General features: G+C 40.0%; 1 protein-coding gene across 18 annotated transcripts in view; it reads right to left on the reverse strand.

The window, feature by feature from the left end:
* KYNU (kynureninase) overlaps positions 1–19,166 on the reverse strand; it is a 135,652-nt gene that overhangs the window by 66,008 nt on the left and 50,478 nt on the right. For 7 of the 18 annotated variants that reach the window (XM_039495117.1, XM_039495114.1, XM_039495115.1 and 4 more), the window contains exons 2-3: positions 9,785–9,974; positions 3,163–3,283 (exon numbers count right to left, since the gene is read on the reverse strand). In XM_039495117.1, coding sequence (XP_039351051.1) covers positions 3,163–3,283; positions 9,785–9,974 — 311 coding nt within the window. Of the gene's footprint in view, positions 1–3,162; positions 3,284–9,784; positions 9,975–11,747; positions 11,880–17,096; positions 17,157–17,516; positions 17,582–18,294; positions 18,337–19,166 lie in introns of those variants that run through there. The other 11 variants (XM_039495123.1, XM_039495121.1, XM_039495118.1 and 8 more) reach the window with 6 other exon arrangements.

Raw genomic sequence — 19,166 nt, forward strand, 5'->3', positions numbered from 1 at the left:
TGGCTGCCCAAGAGGCCATCAAGGGCCGCGCACCTAATTAGTGGAGCCACAGGTGTGCCTTGACCCTGGAGGGGACGTGTAAGAAGGTGAGGTGGGAGAATACAGGGTGGGTGGGGGCAGTGGGACAAGGTGGGGAGCTTGGGATGTGCAGGGCTGCGGTGGCCAGTGAGAGACTCCTCTACCCCAGCCCCAGTGCCAGCCCCAGGGCTGCGGTGGCCAGGGCCTGCCCCAGGGCTGCGGTGGGGAGAGAGGATTTCTCCCCATTCTGGGGCGGCTGCAGAGAGAGCTGCCCGTCTCTCCCAGCTCCGGGGTGTCTGCGGAGAGAGACGCTTGTCTACGCCAGCCGGGGCTGCTGTGGGGAGACAGGACTCAGGGGAGTCCTCTCTCCCTGCAGCAGCCCCAGGGCTGAGAGTGCCTCTTCAAATCCCCTTGCTGCAGGGTTTGCGAGGTCCTCGTAGAGATCGGTGTAAGTGCCAGAATCATCCCTCTGTATGACCACAGCTCCCACTGGTGTCATTTTTCCACAACAGTGGTCTTCAGTGGGACCCCTTTTCTCTCTTGGGCTGCCTCAGCTTCATCATGACTATAACTTTTTTAAATTGTATCTAGGTTTTTTTGTTTCTACTGGTGGTGCACATCCGCATGTTACCTCAAAATTGGCATTGCACATAATAAAATTCATTCTGCACACGGATGGGAAAAATTAGAGGGAACATTGCCTATAATACTTAATCTACATGGCTGACAGAGAGACAGATCAATCAAAGTCCTTTGTCAGATCCAAAACCTGTTTCTCTGCCTTGGATGCAGATTTTAAGACATATTTTCAGTACATATACACAACTCCTTAAATATCATCTGTACATACATTATGAGAATCAGTATAACAAATTTGTATTAGATACCTCCCCCTTAAACCTCTTTGGATAAATATCATGAAAGCAATGTGTTCAGCGTAGTGAGTCTGCCAGGCCTGTTAGGAGTTTCTGTTATGAAACAGTGAACCTTTTAGCAGTTGGCACTGAGGGGTTCTTAAGGTCAATATACTCTACCCAGTAAAACTCCTTTTTTCTTCTTTTCCCAAATAACTCACTCATCTGGTTATTCTCTTCCTTCTAATCTCTGCTCCCTCATTATTCTTTATCCCTTCTCTCTCTCCCCTGTTGCAGTTGCCCAGGTATATGTCGGGCACCTCAGAAAACAGGCTAAGATTCCATGCTCCAGAAAGCATACTATCTAAATTTAATTTGACAATCCCTTAGGGAAGAGGAGAGGGAGGAAAAGAGTGATGACAAGGTAACATGAGAATTCAATAGTTCAATTCCTTCTCTCTCTCTAGTTTCATATCTTTTCTCCCCACATGTTTCAGAAGTAAGTTTTTAGGTGGGATTGAATGTGCCACCTAATTTTGGGGTGGCAGTGAAAGAAGATACAGAAATTACAGCAGGTTGAAAAATAGGGGCCCCACTCCCCTATGGAAATTTTTGATTTTTCCACAGGAAAAAAAAAATTGCTGAAGTTTCTCCATTTTTGAATTTTTCAGTGGAAATAAAACAACACTTTTTCACAGAAACTATATGCTTTCCTTGAACATATTCATTTAGCTGAAAGCCCTGTTGTAAAAAAAGGATCATCATTTTTTGACTAGCCCTAATAGAAAAATTTGTATGAAGAAACACTAGAAGATTGCAGTAGTTCAAGCAGCAGATAATAAAGGTGTGGAGAAGGGATTTGGCTGCTAAGATGGAAAGGAAGGGACAGACTTCAGAGATGTCTTTAGAATTCGTCTCCTCTGTCTTTTGTCTCTCTCATATTCCATTCCTCTAACTTCTTCCCCATTCTGTCTCTTCTCTTCAATTTTAAAGTGAACCTGGTCCCATTAGTGGGGCCGTTTATGGTGAGAATTTTCCAGGTGTTCCTATATCAGATCCACATTGGAAACAGTTGCACTGCTTTCTACGGCTCTTTGCACTTTTACCATAGTGCATGAAGTGTGGTTAGCAGAGCTGTAATGTGCAGAGAGCCCATTTTGATTATCACTCCAAAAGTTTTTTTTTTCCTCCTGCTGCTAATAGCTCATCTTAATTAATTAGCCTCAGAGTTAGTATGGCAACTTCCACCTTTTTGTGTTCTCTGTATGTATATATATCTTCTTACTATAAGTTCCATTCTATGCATCTGATGAAGTGGGCTGTAGCCCACGAAAGCTTATGCTCAAATAAATCTGTTAGTCTCTGAGGTGCCACAAGTACTCCTGTTCTTTCTGCTGATATTAGTGCTTCTACTAGCTGTGCCAGAAGAAGGTCCCCTTTTAGTCACCTGATAAAGCTGTTATCTTTGGACTTCATTGTTCTCAGTACAGCTGCACAAATAGTGAGCCCAGCAGCCGCTGCCTTACTATTATTTATTATTCAATTGCAAGTTTAATAGTTTCTAATAAATTCCCCTTTTAAGCAGCACATGGAGATGTTTGTGAAGTCCCCAGTGCTGTAATTTCTCCAGCTTTTCTTATGCCAGGTCCATTCTGTGGTGCTAGTTCTAATCCATGTTCAGCTGCTTGCTCAGACTCTGCTATGGACAGAAAGTTTGTTCTTCCCATACAGAACAAATTTTCAGGCATGGTACTGGAACAGCTGGGGAACAGCCAACACTGGCAGCCATACTGCCTGCGCTGAGGGCCATCTAAATGGGAGTTTGTCTATTTTAAGGATTGCTGGGATGAATGATAAGCAATGAGGAATACTAATAAGAACATCATGGGAGCCGACATTGTATCATGTGTATTGGCAAGTAGCAGTAATTATATGAGCATGTGTGCTCTCTGTGTAAGCACAACTAAATCGTGAATGGAGCAAGTTAAAGTCTGTAGTCTGAAGATGTTCCAGGTGAGCCAATTGGGAGCCTCCCTCTGTCTTAACCAATGAAACCCAGGCTAAAATTATCTCTTCTGGAAGTTTCTCTTTGCCTATATTCCAGCTCACACCTTTTAAAGATTTAAGTTTTGCTAGGAAGACACTGAATATGTTTTACCCTTGTCTTGGGAATGATTTGAACAGAATAGTCTCCTAATAAAAGGTTTTCAGGCTAGTTCTCCAGATAAAATAAAAGGTTGCCCCCTGAAGCAATGATAGTTAATGTTTTACATATTCTTTACTTACACACCTTCTAGCCCACATATCCAACTCTTCATCCAGGTAAGCTTTCACTTTTTTTGGCTGAAGTCCGAGAGAATTCCCAGCAAAGTATATGCAGCTTTCATTTTCATTCACTAAAGTTGAGTCAGCTGGGAGGGGAAAAAATAAAACAGCTCAATTATAACTGTACCATTATTCAGACAGTTGTGCCATCCTCTTCCACCCCAAAGAGCACCAATTTCCTGATCAATGGAAAGATCAAATAAATGTATTAAAATACATTCTAGAAACAAACATTGAGGTTACATTTCTTTGTGTGGTGATTTGATTTTAGGGCTATAGAAAAATAGATTAAATGACTAGAAAATATCTCTTGCTTGGTTTTGCAATACTTCATTGAACTGAACCAGTAGTACATTTGTCAGAAGTAAAGACAACTTTGGTAACTTCTTAATTAAACCTTAAAAGTCTTTTAAAAAGCCTAAATCAGACAGCAATTTTAATCTAATCTGTTTTACAGATGTTTTGTGCCTGTTTTTCATGCACATTCTTTTTAACATGAACGATAGAGTGGTGTAAATATTATTCACACTTCTAAATTGGTTCTATTAACTGTTCCTTTGTTATCCAGGAAGACAATAATAGTCTCAGTGAGACTAGAGAAAAGAATCTTATTCAGAATTTAGAGCTGTAAATCTCATTAGTACGCCTTAAATTCCAATCAAGCATTAAAACAGGTAATGCATTAAAAGCTAAACTGCTCCTCTGTACTGCAGTCCCCTCTTCAGACATAAATGCCCACTGGCTACTGATGCAGAAAGCTGGCCCTACCTCCTTCCCACATTGTTCTATCTTCACATTTGTTATCCTGTGGATTCTCTTTTTTTGGTTATCAACTACAGATAGGGCTTGGGCTTGGGCCTGGGCCTTTTTCCTCTTACAAAATGCTGATCATTTCCCTTTCCCTGACATCTTTAATGCCACATTGCACTGTAGCGGCTGTCCAAACTATGCTTATTTTTCAGCACCATATTAATTATTCCACAGCTTCTCTGACTAGCATATTGTAAAACTATGACATTGCACCAGTGACTACTATTCCCCTTTCATTCATAGAGCTCTTCATTTTATTAGCTTACGCTACTACTTAGCTCTCTATGTAGCTGTTCTGCACCTCCTTTTCTTCACACCATTGGCCCTCAAATTATTTCTGGAGGGGCTTTAAGGGATAGGCATGGGTCTGTATTGCAGTGTTCCAAAATACTGAAGGAATGTTGCTAAACACTGGATCATAGTAGTAACAAAAAGACAACTGCAGTTAAAACATGTGCCCTTACCTAAGGCTGAATATAAAACAATATGTACACTATAAAAAGAAATAGATAAGATTTATATTCAAATTAATTAGATATGATATAGTAACTGTTTTCCACACCTACTTGAATGATTCCAACAGGTCAGATTTAATAACGTATATCCTTTTGCACACAGAAGTATAACATTGCTCTACATATAATTTAGAAATGTGTTTCTAATGATTTACGGTCACCTTTAATCCAAGACCAAAAGCAAGTGGTCTTTCAGTGATGATCAGTCTAAATGAAAGGGAAATGTATAATTTTCTCATTAGCCAAGAAGGAGCTACTGGCTATGCTGGTACATTATATAGTTCTATGCATTGTTGTAGACAGGGCCAGCTACAGGCACCAGCTGAGCAAGCTGGTGCTTGGGGTGGCAGATTCTAGGGGGCGGCATTCTAGGGGGCGGCACTGATGCTTTTTTTTGTTGTTGTTGTTTGCTGCTCTGGCCGCCCTGTAGGGGGTGGAGGAGGGGAGCACCCTGTAGCAAGTTTGGCAGAGCAGCCCGCGTCCTTCCCTCCCCACTGACCGGAGCCCTCCCGGCAGGTGGCGCGGAGGTTGGGGCCGTGGGCTGAGCGCCCCCCTGAAGCCCTCCCTTTCCCCTATTAGACCGGGCGTGCACTCTGCAGCACAGGGAGTCCCCTGGCTCCGGCCGCCCTGTAGGGTGTTTTTGTTTTGTTCTCCCCTGCTTTGCCGGCCGTGCCGTTCCCCCACCCCCGCTTTGCTGCTCCAGCCGCGCCGCAGGTTTTTTTTTTTTTTTTTCACCTGCTTTGCCGCTCCAGCCGTGCAGTTTTTTTTGTTTTTCCCCCACCCTGCTTTGCAGCTCTGGCTGCGCCGTGTTTTCTTTTTTTTTCCTTCACCTGCTTTGCCGCTCCAGTGCCCTGTTCCCCCCCCCCCCGTTTACCACTCCAGCTGCATCGTGGTTTTATGTTTTGTTTTTTTTCCCCCACTTTGCCGTTCCAGCCGCGCCGTTTTTTGTCCCCACCCCACCCCGCTTTGCCGCTCTGGCCCCACTGTAGTTTTGTTTTTGTTTTTTTCCCCTGCTTTGCCGCTCTGGCGGCCCCTTCCCCTCCCCCTTTTTTTTTCTGCTTGGGGCGGCAAAAAAGCCAGAGCCGGCCCTGGTTGTAGAATGCTGTAGATGGTCAAAGAAGAGATTAGGAGGTTTCCCGTTAACTTTCAACGTTTTCTTTAAGAAATTATAGTTCAGCAGTTTCAAGCTGAGGGCATCCCAACAAAGCAAGTATAATGAAGACTATGCAAAGAAGTGCTTAGAAGTCTGAATATTTATCCAACTTTTCCGCTGTCATCTCACTCCATTTGTTCTACTGAACCCTCATCCATATGCTTGCCAAACTCTCAGAACAACGTGACATAGAATTAGTCTGTTGGCAGGTTTTCACTTGATTTCTATAGTGTAAACAGTTATTACAATTTACATTATGATAAAGTTAAACTATCATTATGATATTTGACACTTTTTAGAGTACATAATATTACACCTGTCTCCCATGTATATTCTCATCTCCCTCTTTCAAGACTATGTTAAAACCTCACTGTAATGTTTTATGTAAATATATAAGGAATACTTGATGGCTAATATCTGTAATGACATTTATCTTCAGGAGCGAGTTATCTAGGATCCGCTCATGTGTGAAGATAAATGTCATGAAAGATCAGTCATTATAGTATATCTATATAATGTAAATATTTTTTTACCCCTGCTGTTCTTCAGGACAGGAGCTGTATTTCATGACAGTTTTAAAAAAAAGATAGAGGACTCAGGATGTGTGAGAACAATGGGTTCTGAACACTTAAAACTTTTACTGCCTTGTACATTGATGTGCTACCAATGAAACATGTAACAGTCTTGGGGCCTAGATACCACGGTGAATGGAGTTGGGGGTGGGGTGGAGAGGAAGAGACAATAATATTACAGGTACGTTAAAGTAGAGAAAACAGAGTATAGAAATCTCCTTATAGTTGTGTGTATAGAAAGAGATACTTTCTTGGACTCCAAGTTGCTGAAATATTAAGCTGATAGGTGCCCTAGAGATACTTGGGACAGAGACAAAGAGAGAGAGAGAGAGAGAGAGAGAGAGGTCCATACCCATTTGCCTCTCTTCTATGCATCATGGGGGAAATAAAGAACAGAAGTAAGGTAATCAGCCCAAAATAGGAGCAGAGAAGAAAGCAGGTATTCAGAAGAACTTCCCAAATGTGCATGAGCCAGAAACCCCTCTGTGCAAACTCCTTTTCAGAGCAGATGGACCACGAACAACCATGCACCATACTGTTAGAGTAAAATATCCATGATGTGGGCTCAATCCTACTTCCATTGAAGTCAGTGACAAAGCTCCTATTGATTTCAATGACAGGAAGGATCAGTTCCCACCTGCACATATAGAGAACTAGATTGGATATCCCTCCATGGTCTGTGACTCATCAGAGGGGTCACAGAGTGCAGCTTTGCTAGGGAATCTAATGACAGTATGGAAACAAGCAAATCATGTTACCAGTATTTAGAAGGAGCAGGAAGGAGTAGGAAAGCAGAGATACTTCCACACATTTGTCCAGAGATTCATGGAATTCCCTCTGTCTTTTACTATGGACCTCTACCTAACAAACAGTTCAGGGACTGGCCTTTACCCCATATTCCCCTGTGTTTTCTGATGTGCCACCTGTACCTGCACTTGCAGAGGAACATGCAGTAGATTATTTGGTAGCAGTTTTGTGGGCAAATATTTCTTTCTATGTGTTGTTACACTGAAGGTAAACAGAGTTCTTTATTTATTTCATAATGGACACATTTTGCAGAAAGAAGCTAGTTATAGATCTACTAGGTATCAGCTTTGAAATTTTCTTGAATTATTTATTAAATGTCTCCTGGTAGCTTGTAACAGCAGGAAGGAACAAGTTTGCTACACAGATTTACCATGTAAGGAAACAGCATGCTGTCCTTGACGCTTCTAGAATTATATTGATTTGAACTGGTGTGTACTTTGTGCTTAGACTTGCTCATGGGAGATCTGAAACAGATTTGGATCCCTAAACCAAAACTTAGATGATAGTAGGTGTGCTGAAAAGGTGATTATTTCGGTCTCTCTTTATAGAATTTCAATACCGACATATCCTTTCAGACAGCACCCCGCTACTGAGCATGGCATTGGTATTGGCTGCCTAGGGGTGAAGGGTCTGTGTTGACAGTCACTACTAACTGAAGGATCCTTTGTGGACAACAGTGGTTGGAAGTGGGAAAAGAGGTAAATTAACTGAATTATTAATTAACCTAGTAGCATCAAGTGTCCTTAGTGAAACAAGAAACCTGCTCACCAGCCCTTGCAACTGAATATAATGTGCTAGTTTAAGCCAGCCAAGATATTTTATACTAATCCTCTCATTAGAAACCATATTGTCAACATTCACCATTTAAAAAAAAAATTTCAAACATGTGTCCTATGGATAACAGCATTTACAATATTCCTCATTTGAAAGGCTTTGTTACAAAACTACTATTACTGCATCCACAAATAATATTATTCACTTATTCTTGTGCCTGTATCCAGATGCTAGATCCATGGTGCACATACGAACAGAGTGAATAATAAATAATCACAAAACTCATATATCCTTCTTCCGCCCTTCTCTGAGCTTCCCAGTACATTCTGTCCACTCTTGTTTAGATTGTAAACTGTTCAAGGCAGAGACTGTCTATGTTTTGTCTTGTGCACTACTCAGCCTATTATTGGCACTTAACAAAAAAAAAACAGGTAATAGCCTCCAATTATTCATCTGTCAATATGAAGCAATTGGATATGTCCAGATTATCATTCCTAACATTTGTAATGTGAATAGGAAGTCTCCTGTATGAGGGAGTCATTTCTGTAACGATGGTTCTACTGTAACCACTTTAGGAAAGTTCGGATGATGTAGGGATTTTTTTTTCTGAACTGTGTTTTAAAATAAGAGCCATATTTCAATAACATTATTCATCCTGAATAGTAATTTACTATTACAACAGTTCAATGATTTACATGGGATTATTTGTGGTTACCGTATGAGTAAAGGTATCAGCATTGCCCTACATACATTGGTCAAGATGATACACACATTATTAAAATTCTACCAGTTTTTTGTTTTTCCTTTAGCTATAAGTTTGTCACTCATTTCTGCTTTGCTGGTCCCAGGCCTGACATTCAAATGCTAGACATGTCTGTCTGTAATTCAGAGTCCCTTCACAGAAGTGAGAAAATAATGCAAAAAAATTAAAGTTATTTTATCTTCAATTATTCACTTGAATTTAAGTATTAGCATCCTTTCTTTTTTAGCATCACACCTTTGCCTTCTATGAATATCTATTGATGTGTTTGCTGGCAGGATTGTTTGATGAAACAGGGAATATTAATTGAATATTGTAAAAACATTGATAAAGAGAGACTTTTCAGTATATAATTATGAATTTTCACACAAGAAACCTGATTCTAACACTTACGTTCATCCAATCAGTGGAACAGAAACACGTTGTGACTTTATCCAATGAAAACAGTTTAAATTTGTAGTGCTCCCAGCTAGTTGTTTACAAGCAAACCACAGATCAAAAAGTTATTCATAGACATTTGAACAACAGAGACAATAGACATTATTCATAGAATAGTGATTCATTCCAAATGACTATATTTGGGAAAGTCTTGCTCTATTTGCAGACAATTCATAAACAGAACAAGAGGAGCAATTGTTCAAATAAATGGTTTATACTGAATTACTTGCCCATATCAATCTTTTTTCCTAAGAGATAGCCCTGTATATTTCCCTTAGGATCCCATATTAATTTCCTCTTGAGTCCTAACAATATTATATACACTAACATAACATATATACTGTCTCTTCCATTACCACACAATAATTGTAACAAAATACATAACACTAAACTATGTTATACTGAAGAAGCAATCGCTCTGAGCTGTAAGTTCTTGGAGACACTGCAGTTTCAATCCATTAGATAAAAATTCTTTTACCTATAATTTTCAATCAGTCACTATATTGTTCAAAGAAGTGGACTGACAGCATAAGCATTATGTAAGTACTGTATTTTCACATTTAATTCAGGATGGGAATGAGAGCATAAAGTATTCTGTGCCAGAATAAACTGATGGATTGATTTAGCAACACTGAAGACGTACTGTGCTCAGATATGTCTGCAATTGCTCCATTATCTTATAGGTGACAATTTCCAAAGATTTATGAAAAAACATATGCAGAAGATGTACAACTCCCCAATATAAGTATAATTCTCACTTGGAGGTAGATCCTTGATTTTTGGAATATGGAAACATTCACGGAGGTGTTTCAGCTCATCTTCTTCATCTAAGTGCAAAGCAAGTTTCTGATCTGCTGGACTGCATCCTAGCTGTGCGGCAGTTTGTTCTAAAATGGTCACTGGGAACCCATGAGAAGATGAATCCATTTTCAAGTCATTTAATTTCACCTTAAAATGAAAAACATCACAGTTTAAATTCTACAGGATACATATTCTCCAGGAGCTGACAAGAGACCACTAATGCGACTTTAATTTACACCAAAGATTTATTTGATTCCAAGCTTTTATAAAGTGAAATATTTGAATGGGATGGCAAACTACAATTGATCAATTCAAGCATTTACAAGACAACATATTGCTGTAGCCCCAAAGGCATCTTTTCCCCAGATACAGTGCTGTTTCCTCTTTAAATTATATCAGCAGCTTCTAAGTTCTACTGCTGCACTGGCAGCGGTAACAAGTTCTATAGTGTCATTCACATTTGCAGAACTCAGAGCCAGGGGCAGCATTATTATTTTATTGTTTCTGCAATCTGTGTCTGAAAGAGAGCAGGTGTGTAGCTACATGTGAAGTTGTTTTCCAGTCTGTGCAATCTTCAAACTCTTCAGTTTTTTCACTTACTGAAATAAATAAATAATGAAAGGGAGAGAAAGAAAAAGGAAACACTGATGGCAGACAAAGGCATGATTGGAAGTGTGTTTTCAGAACAGGATTTGAAATAATATTTCATTCTTACTAGACCACATACCAGTTTGTTTAACATTATACTTTCTCTGCTGTGAGAAAGAGAGGGGAAAACACAGGCCAAGCAGTCAACATGACAGGCCATATTTTCCAGAGTATGCAAACCACAAATGCAACATCTGCAATCCCACTAGTATTCACATGAAAAACAGAGAAACCTATAGGTAAAGTGTCTGGAGCATAAAAAAGTACCCTTAATACATTTTTGATACATTTTCACAGGCTTATTTGAAAATGTAGCCTAACATATTTTTTGTCAAAGAATATTTGCCTTTGAAGTACTTTTTTGTGAATTGAATATTATGAACTTTATTGTCCAGGTCTTATGTTCTGCAACCCAAGGAGCACTTGGAAAAACTGACTTAATCAGCTATTTGGGGATTGGCCCAGTTTAAAGAAAGCTCCGCGCAGATAGAATGCACACTATGTCACTCTCTTTAACAGCCTCAAAGGAAAGGCTGCTATAGATTACACACTAGACCAGATCAGCTCTAAGAATTAAGGAAAGAAAACTGGTTTAAAGCCACTTTTCCCCACCCTCTCCAGCTGTACCAAGCAGAACTCTGGTGCAATTGAGAACTGGGCCTATATTCTTCCACTCTTCTTACCGACATATACATCTGGTAAAAATTATTCCACCATAGAGTAATATGGCCAAATAACCTCCTGCAAATTCCTCGCTTTATTGATCTAGCTTCATTGTTCCATGAAACTACAGATTCTACAGTGATAGAGAGATAGAAACTCAGCCAGTCACAAAATCAGTACAGACGAGATCTTATAGTCACAGTGCACCATGTAGATGCTAGAGGTGGGATCCATGAAAGCACTCAAGTGGGGTTTAATAATATAATAATAAGTCCCAGTTTTGGCTTCACTGTGATCCATAAAATTGCTGCTGAACAGTGTAGGCACCTAAACTCACTTGGTGCCTACGTTTTTAGGGTAAAAATTCCCTAGGCACCTGTGTTTCTACTCTGGGCATACACCCTATTGCCTTACTTTAGGTGTCATGATGCCTAAGAACCAGAACATTTCACAAGCTGGGTAAGACAGGTGTTCGGCCATCTAGGCTGTCTGTGGGGCCCCATCTGGTAGCTGTGCTAAGAGGCTGCCTACCAGCTCAGGTCCCATTCAAAATCTGGCTAGAGAATAAGGTGGTAATATAACTGCTAGTCTAGTAGCTAGTGCACTTGCCTGGGTTGTGGGAGACAGAGGCTCAATGCCCGATTCTCTGCTCAGGTGGAGGGGAGGGGGAAGGATTTGAACAGGGGTCTCCCTCCGCTCAGAAGAGGTGGTTCCTCAATTTCTCCTGTTGAATCTGTTCCACTGTGGATAAATAAAGTGTTTGGAGCAGGGGGACTGGACCCAGGATTTCCCATCTGCCAAGCAGATGCCCTAAGTACTGGGCAACAGAATCATTCTCACACTCTCTGGCCCAATGACTGTCCTATTGTGGATACATACTTAAATAGGTTAGAAAGAGCAAAAATGATTTGGTCCCACCATGGTTAGGGCACTCACCTGGGAGATCCCAAGTCCAGTTCCCCTTTCATTATTTACCCACACTGGAACAGCTTCAACAGGAGAGGCTGAGGAAGCCACAGGTCAGAATATCCTAGAAGCTCAGTGATTAGAGCATTTGGTTGAAAAAGTAGGAAACCCCACTTCAAACCCTTTTATCAGAGGAGGGAATTGAACCAGGATCTTCTACCTCTTTGACAAATGCTGTAGCCAGTGCGTAGTAAGAAGGCACCCCTGCTCTGGTAGACTTGTGTGAAATGAGGCAGGCACATAACTCATTCTGGCAAGAAACAGCTTAGTCGCCTAAGCCCTCTGACTCCAGGAGCAGGGTTCCCATTCATGGATCACTAATCAGAGATAGGTGCCTAAATATGGGCTGCAGGAAGGCACCTATATGAGACAGCAGTGGGGCTTAGCAAACATACCTCTCATTGACATCTGCTCAGCATTACAATGCCTAAATCCCTTTGTGTATGCCTGCCACCCTAGAGCCCTAAAAGATTGAGATCTCCTGTAAACAAGGCCCTGCCCTTTCCTTTCTGTCTGATAATGAAAGGCAAAAAATTCTGCCTCTTCATTCTAAGAAAAGTTTTGTTAGGATTAGGAAATTACTCCAGACAGAAGCTCTGGGAGGAGTAGTAGGATTATAAAGTATGGATTATAGGGTATAGGACTTTAGGTCTATGGATCATTAAGTTCATTGTCTTTCACCTACTTCAGATTTTTGTAATTCTTAAAAGCCACTGTTATCTAAGTAAGAAATCCATCTTAACATAATATTCTAATATATATACTTTAAAAAAAATAAATCTTAATAATTGATAGCTAAAATAAAGCCAAACATATGACAAATAACTAAATTCAGATCAAATGGGTTCATATCTAATCATCAGATTAAAATCAAATGAGTGAATTATCCTCATATGATTTCCATCTAACAATCCAGGGAGACAACAGTTGGGGTTTATCCTTAAAAGTCCCTAAATCACAAAATATATCTTCAGTGCCAGTTAATCTAAACCTATACTTCAGCCAAATGGCAAGGATAGGAGGTCCAAATTACTACCAAGTTCAATTAGCTGACATTTAAGTTATGATCATAATGCCAATTGTATGGTAGCCCTGCCAGACTTCACTTACATAGTAACAGTCCTTCCTCTACTACCAAGATATAATTACAAGAAGAGATCACACATGATATCATGGACAGTAGTTTCTACGTAGTTTAAGGCTGGTGCACATGGGAGACTAGTTTTATGTACTGGTCTTATCTGAATTACATAGAATTCAATTACTTATTGTACACACTCTCTCTCTCCCCCCGCCCCCCAGCAGACATATAGTTCATCTGATAAAAAAAAAGAGAAAAGAAACAAAAAAAGAAAAGGTTGATATTTAACTTTAAACTTCTCACATCTTACAGTTTCTCAAACCTTCAGGATGGTTATTTGAAGCAGCTGGAAAAACAGTTGGTGATGTTTTGTTTCTAGTGACTCAGCTTAGCTGATTAGCGTTAATGGACCCAAAGGCTAGTGGAATAGGAAGCTATGTATGCTTGACTGTGACAAATCTAAATGTTGCTGGTATGACCAAGCTCCTTACCCTTCAATGGCCAGCTGTTGAAAGGAAACTTTGGCCTTCTGTCAAGTACTGTGACACTGCATGGCCAAGACTAAAGATTCCACCTTTGATAACACCTCTTATGGGTTATAATTAGATCTGGGCAAAAAAATTTAGACCAATAATTTATTTGCCAAAAAATGCAGATTTGGTTGACTCAGAAGTATCCATGAATCAGATATAAAGTCAGCAAATAGTGTGGGCTGAGAGAGGAGGGTAAGATTCACATACTGGCCAGAAGGGGCGGTTGGGGTGCTGGTGCCCAGTTTATAGCTTTTAGCCCAGTGGATAGGACCCTCACCTAAGGCTGTGGAGACCCAGCTTAGAATCCCTACTCTGGAGCAGAGATTTCAACCTAGTTCTCCTTCCTCCCAGATAAGCATCCCAGCCGCTAAGATGCTGGCTACTCTGGGGTAGGTCTCTCTCCATCTCTCTTGTTGAAGCTGTTCCATTTTGCATAAAATACTTGAATGTTCACTGGACCTGAGAAAGAACATGAGATTGAATCTGTAGGCTGGTAGATATGACTTTCACCTGGGAGAGGGGAGACCCAAGTTCAAGCATCTACTCCCATGAATATTTATGTGCACAATGTTAAACAGCTTTGACAGCAAATGTTGAGAGACCCTGCTCCCCACAGCCTTGTGGTAAGGGTGCTTACCTGGGATGTGAAAATTTGAATCCCCACTCCAGCACAGGAGAATTGAATGAGGGTCTCCCACACCTCAGGTGAGATCCCTAACCAGAGGGCTTTATCACATTACCACCACCACCTTTTCCCTTTCCTTCCTGTCCCACCTTTTGTGCCCTTTCAAAAACAAAAGACCCCAAACAAAATGGTTTACTGCAAACATGTGTTGTTCTATCCAGAACTAACTATTTTGATTGGCCAAAGGTTTTTGTATTCAGTTCAACTCGATTTTTTTTATCATTATTATTATTATTTTGGAAATGCCAGTGAACCAAAAAAGAAAGAAAATCAGTTATTTGCCCAGCTCTAATTATAACCAGGTTTTGCCTCCCCCAATAACTCTTCCTGGAGTCCTTCAGAGGATCAGAATAGGGTTCAACCGCTGGAGCCACTTGACATTGACCAGTTAAATTTGATTTAGTAACCTTTATAAAAAATGATGATTTTTCCCCAAATTTGCTAATGCTCCTAAGAGTCCAGAAAACCCAGCTAGCCTAGTTGATAATGTTGGGCATCACTGGCATTGACAACTCTGCTCTTCTCCAAAAATACCACATGCCAGAGGTGACTTCTATGTTCCAGATTTTGAATTCCAAAAACTGTTGCCTCAACCATTAGTTCAGAATCTTTCACTTAAAATGCAGAAGAAAGTCTCAGACAGCACTGAGTCCCACAGGGAAGCCCTAGGAGGCAGCTGTAACTTAGGCAGTCTGGGGCCTAAATTACACCAGGGGCCTTCTCTCTAGGCCTAAGATTATTTAAAGCCACCTTACACCCCACCTACCTCTTTTCTCCTAGGCTGTGAGGTCTGTTCTGCCCCTCTCAGAGTCACAATACGGAATCTTACCCTTAGACATTTCTTAATAAGGCCTATATATGCCCAATAGTTATCACCCTGAATTAATTACCACTGTACTCCAGATGACCTTTGCCTAACAAGCAAATATCATTACCCCCGTCCCCCATTTGAGGCATGATCCAAAGCCCACAGAAATAAAAGTGGGTCCTTCTATTAAGTCCAGTACAGTTTGGATAAGGTCCTTGGTTCCCTGTCATTGCTGCATTTTGCTATACCTGATCAATGACTTCCATTTATTAAGATTCTTATTTATATCAAGTTTTGACAGCAAATTAAAAAAAACCCCCACAAATATCTAGAAGCTATAAATGAATAACTGTTTGGAGGTATGTGATGTGACATAAACATTATGAAATAAGATAAAACTACCAAAATAAAATCAATCAAAATCCTATTGAGGAATGAAATCCCAGAAACCCAGTTCTGAGACCAGAATGAGTAAACATTTTTGTCTTTGGAATAGGAGTTAGGCTTGCTGGATGCTAAACCATGAAAGCCTGTGCAGCCGTTATGACCAGCATAATTGAGCATCCTAATTACTGCTGACAGAGCCATGCAATTATTTCATACACTTCAACATTAATGTGTTATATCCTATATGCCCAGAAAATAATATTTCTTGAGAATTTTGTAAACTACTGTTTTACCCAATTATTGACAGCTAACTGAAAAAAATATGTGCTGTATTCTTCTCCAGTTGAAATTCAGAGACCCATTAATACAAATCCCACCTTGATGAATTTTGTCGAAATGGGGCAAGTTTTCACTAATTGAAAAAAAAAAATGGTCAGAACACGGCTCATTTTTAAAAAAAATTTAGTTGAGATGATGAGATTTCCTCCTCTGCTTTTTCCCCTTTAACTTTCTGATGCCTATTTGGCTTTCTAGAGACAGCATTTCTTTTCTATAACTGAAAAGAAGTGATGTTTCTATTGAAACTAGGGTTACTGCCTGGCTGGTATTTGACTGGCCTGGTCAGCTTTTTTATGGATTTGCCAGTGGACAGAAAAATAATTTAATCTGCTGGGGATTTTTTAAGAGAATCTAAAGATTTGCAATATTCTCACAATACACAGGGATATCTAATATTAAAAGTTTCTGTGTCCAGTTAAAGATGCTGCAGTGTTCAGACTTCCACAGTTTAAGCAATAATAGATCAAAACAGTTGAAAATACAGCAGTTGTCTGCCCACCAACACACAAGTGCACCACACATGTGTGAGAGAGGGTTTGAGTCACGCCAGAGTGAGGAGACATGCAAGGCATATTAAATCATGGAAGATCAGGGCAACAGTGCGAGTGATCCTACTACACCCCTGAAAAAACTCGCTCACATCAGAAACTGCCCATTCAATGACAACAGGCTAAAACGAAACAGCCTGCAAAGACTGGCTGGCAAAATTTGCTGCTGAAACAAAAGCCTGTTTGTTATCAATGATGTTATCAATCTTATCTATACATGTTATACCTCTGGATATTGTAAGTGGGCTGTTGTGAGGGGGGAGGTTTGCAGAATTGCTTTGTGGTTGGGGTTACAGCAGGCTTGTCTTCTGCATTTATTTATTTTTTTTTGCATTTCAAAGGTGATAACCCTAAGTGGGACTCAGTTTCTTTCAATGTTTCTACCTGTATTTTCCAAAGTATCTTCTGTTTCTCTTCTTTCTCCCCTGTGGACTCTGCTGTCTGTTTCCCCACACCTCTTACCTTTCCACTTTTTACTGCCACCCCTTGCCCATGCTTCCCTATCTGGCCCTAGTTCTTTTGTTCTCTTCCTTCTCTTACTTCATATCATTCTCCTCCTTGTATGTTACCCCCCGCCCCACACACACAGAGATTTGATGAAAAAGACTCACCGGTGGTTATTGGCAGTCTCCTGTTTTCGAACAGAACAGATGCAGCCAAAATTAAGCAAGCTGAAAAACAGTCATTATATAGTCTTTCAGCACAAATATCATTTTCATCCTTACACTTCCCATTTTAAAGCTATAAAACAAACACAAATGCCACTAACAGCCGTGTGGTTATTTCTCTTTTGCCCTTTATACATAGTTTACTAACTGAAAAAAAAATCTCAAAGGAAATATTAACAAATCATCCTATCAAATTTACAGGGAAAGGACCTTTAGGTTTAATTATAAGCACTATAATTTGATTATTTTTAGATCAATTTTATACTATTTTATAGTTCTATTCTCTGCCTATATAATTGTATCATCATATCTTCATTATTCAACTGTCCCCCAATATTTTCCTAAAGTGTTCAGATTACTCACGGTACTTTCCGCCTAACACGGTGCTGCCACAAAGCATAACATGAATCTTTACTTAGCTGAATCACCCTAACCTCTTAACAGAGGTTATCAAATGAAGAACATTTGTTCCACTTTTTGCCCTCCAATAGCAGTTCACTAGGTAGCCAAAGGTAGTTTAACCCATAGAACTTTGACTTTTTCCAGGCTGCTGGCCAAATAAATGCTTAAGAGAGTCATATGCATATCCCATAGTCTCAAGGGTTAAAAGACACCAGCTGAATGCACCAATAGCATTACTAGAAGTGGAAAAGGACTACTGAACTACAGAACTGCAGCCTTTAAAAAAAACAAAGTTAAGTACAAGGGTCTGATATTGCAACTCTTGGGCAAGTTAGTAATTCTTATTCATAAGAGTACAGTTTGCAAGATCAGTCCCTAAAAATGCAAGCCAAACAATTTGCTTTCTAAACTTACATCATCCTAACAGGGTTTTCAAAATACTGCATTAAATTCAAGTAAGTTACAGAAGTAACAGAAAAAATTCTAAATATAATATTCACAGCATGACTGCTACAATATAAAGACAAACATTCAGGAAACATATAATTATATAATTAAATAAGTTACACAGTACAGTGTCACATCTGCAGCAACAGAATGTGACAGACTGGAATTACAATAAGCTCAGTTACTTAAAGTAATTTAGGTACATTTTGACCTTAACATCAAAAACTGACACAGTGTTAAAAGTAATTTCACACAAAGCTCATCTTTCTATTCCATAGTAAAACCACATTACCCTGCAGCTAGCAGCCATTTCAGACAAAGAACAAGGAAGTTCTTAAACACTCAAACAGCGTTATGATAAGAACAGCTTTTTCCACAGACCTGTTTTTTCTATGTAAAGACTGAACGGCACTATCTCTGAACACGTGACCATCTGCAGTTAACCAGAAGTCAGATACATGAAACTTATGCCTCTCACCACAGCAAAATTAAATGCAACACTAATTTAAAAAAAAACAATTTAACTTTCTCTCATGTAGAGATACATTAATGGATCCTTGCTATCAGATTAGAGTGTGTTTACATTTGGTGCTGGGAATAGAGTGTAGGACCGGCTCTAGGAACCAGCAAACCAAGCACGTGCGTGGGCAGCACAATTCCAGGGGCGGGACTTGCTTCGGCAGTTGCGCTCTCAGAGGTTTTTTTGTTTTGTTTTGTTTTTGTTTTTTGCTTGGCAGTTGCACTCTCGGAGGGTTTTTTTTTTTTTGCTTGAGGTGGCAAAAAACCTAGAGCCGGCCCTGGCCACAGCAGTAGCTAAAAATAGAATGTAACTTGAGTGGTGCAAGTGGCTAGTGACCTTGAGGTACATGTCTATTAGCTTTGGCCTTTGCTGTTACTCTAGCCACCTTGGCTACGCTCTGTTTTTAGCATACTAGCTACGTCACAGCTAATGTGGGTATATCTCCTTCATCTAGGATTTACGTCCCCAGCTCTGAATGCAGACATATTAAACCAAATTCTCTTGCCAGACCTGAGGAGAAGGGGATAGACATTTGACTAGACATGAGAATCAATTATGCAACCTTTGCTCACACTGAGTAGCACTTATTCACTTGAGTAGTGCCACTGAAATAATTATTTTAACTGGCTGTTAGAAAGGGGATA

Source organism: Mauremys reevesii, linkage group 11 (assembly GCF_016161935.1).
Source record: "Mauremys reevesii isolate NIE-2019 linkage group 11, ASM1616193v1, whole genome shotgun sequence".
In the NCBI taxonomy this organism is placed as follows: domain Eukaryota; kingdom Metazoa; phylum Chordata; order Testudines; family Geoemydidae; genus Mauremys; species Mauremys reevesii.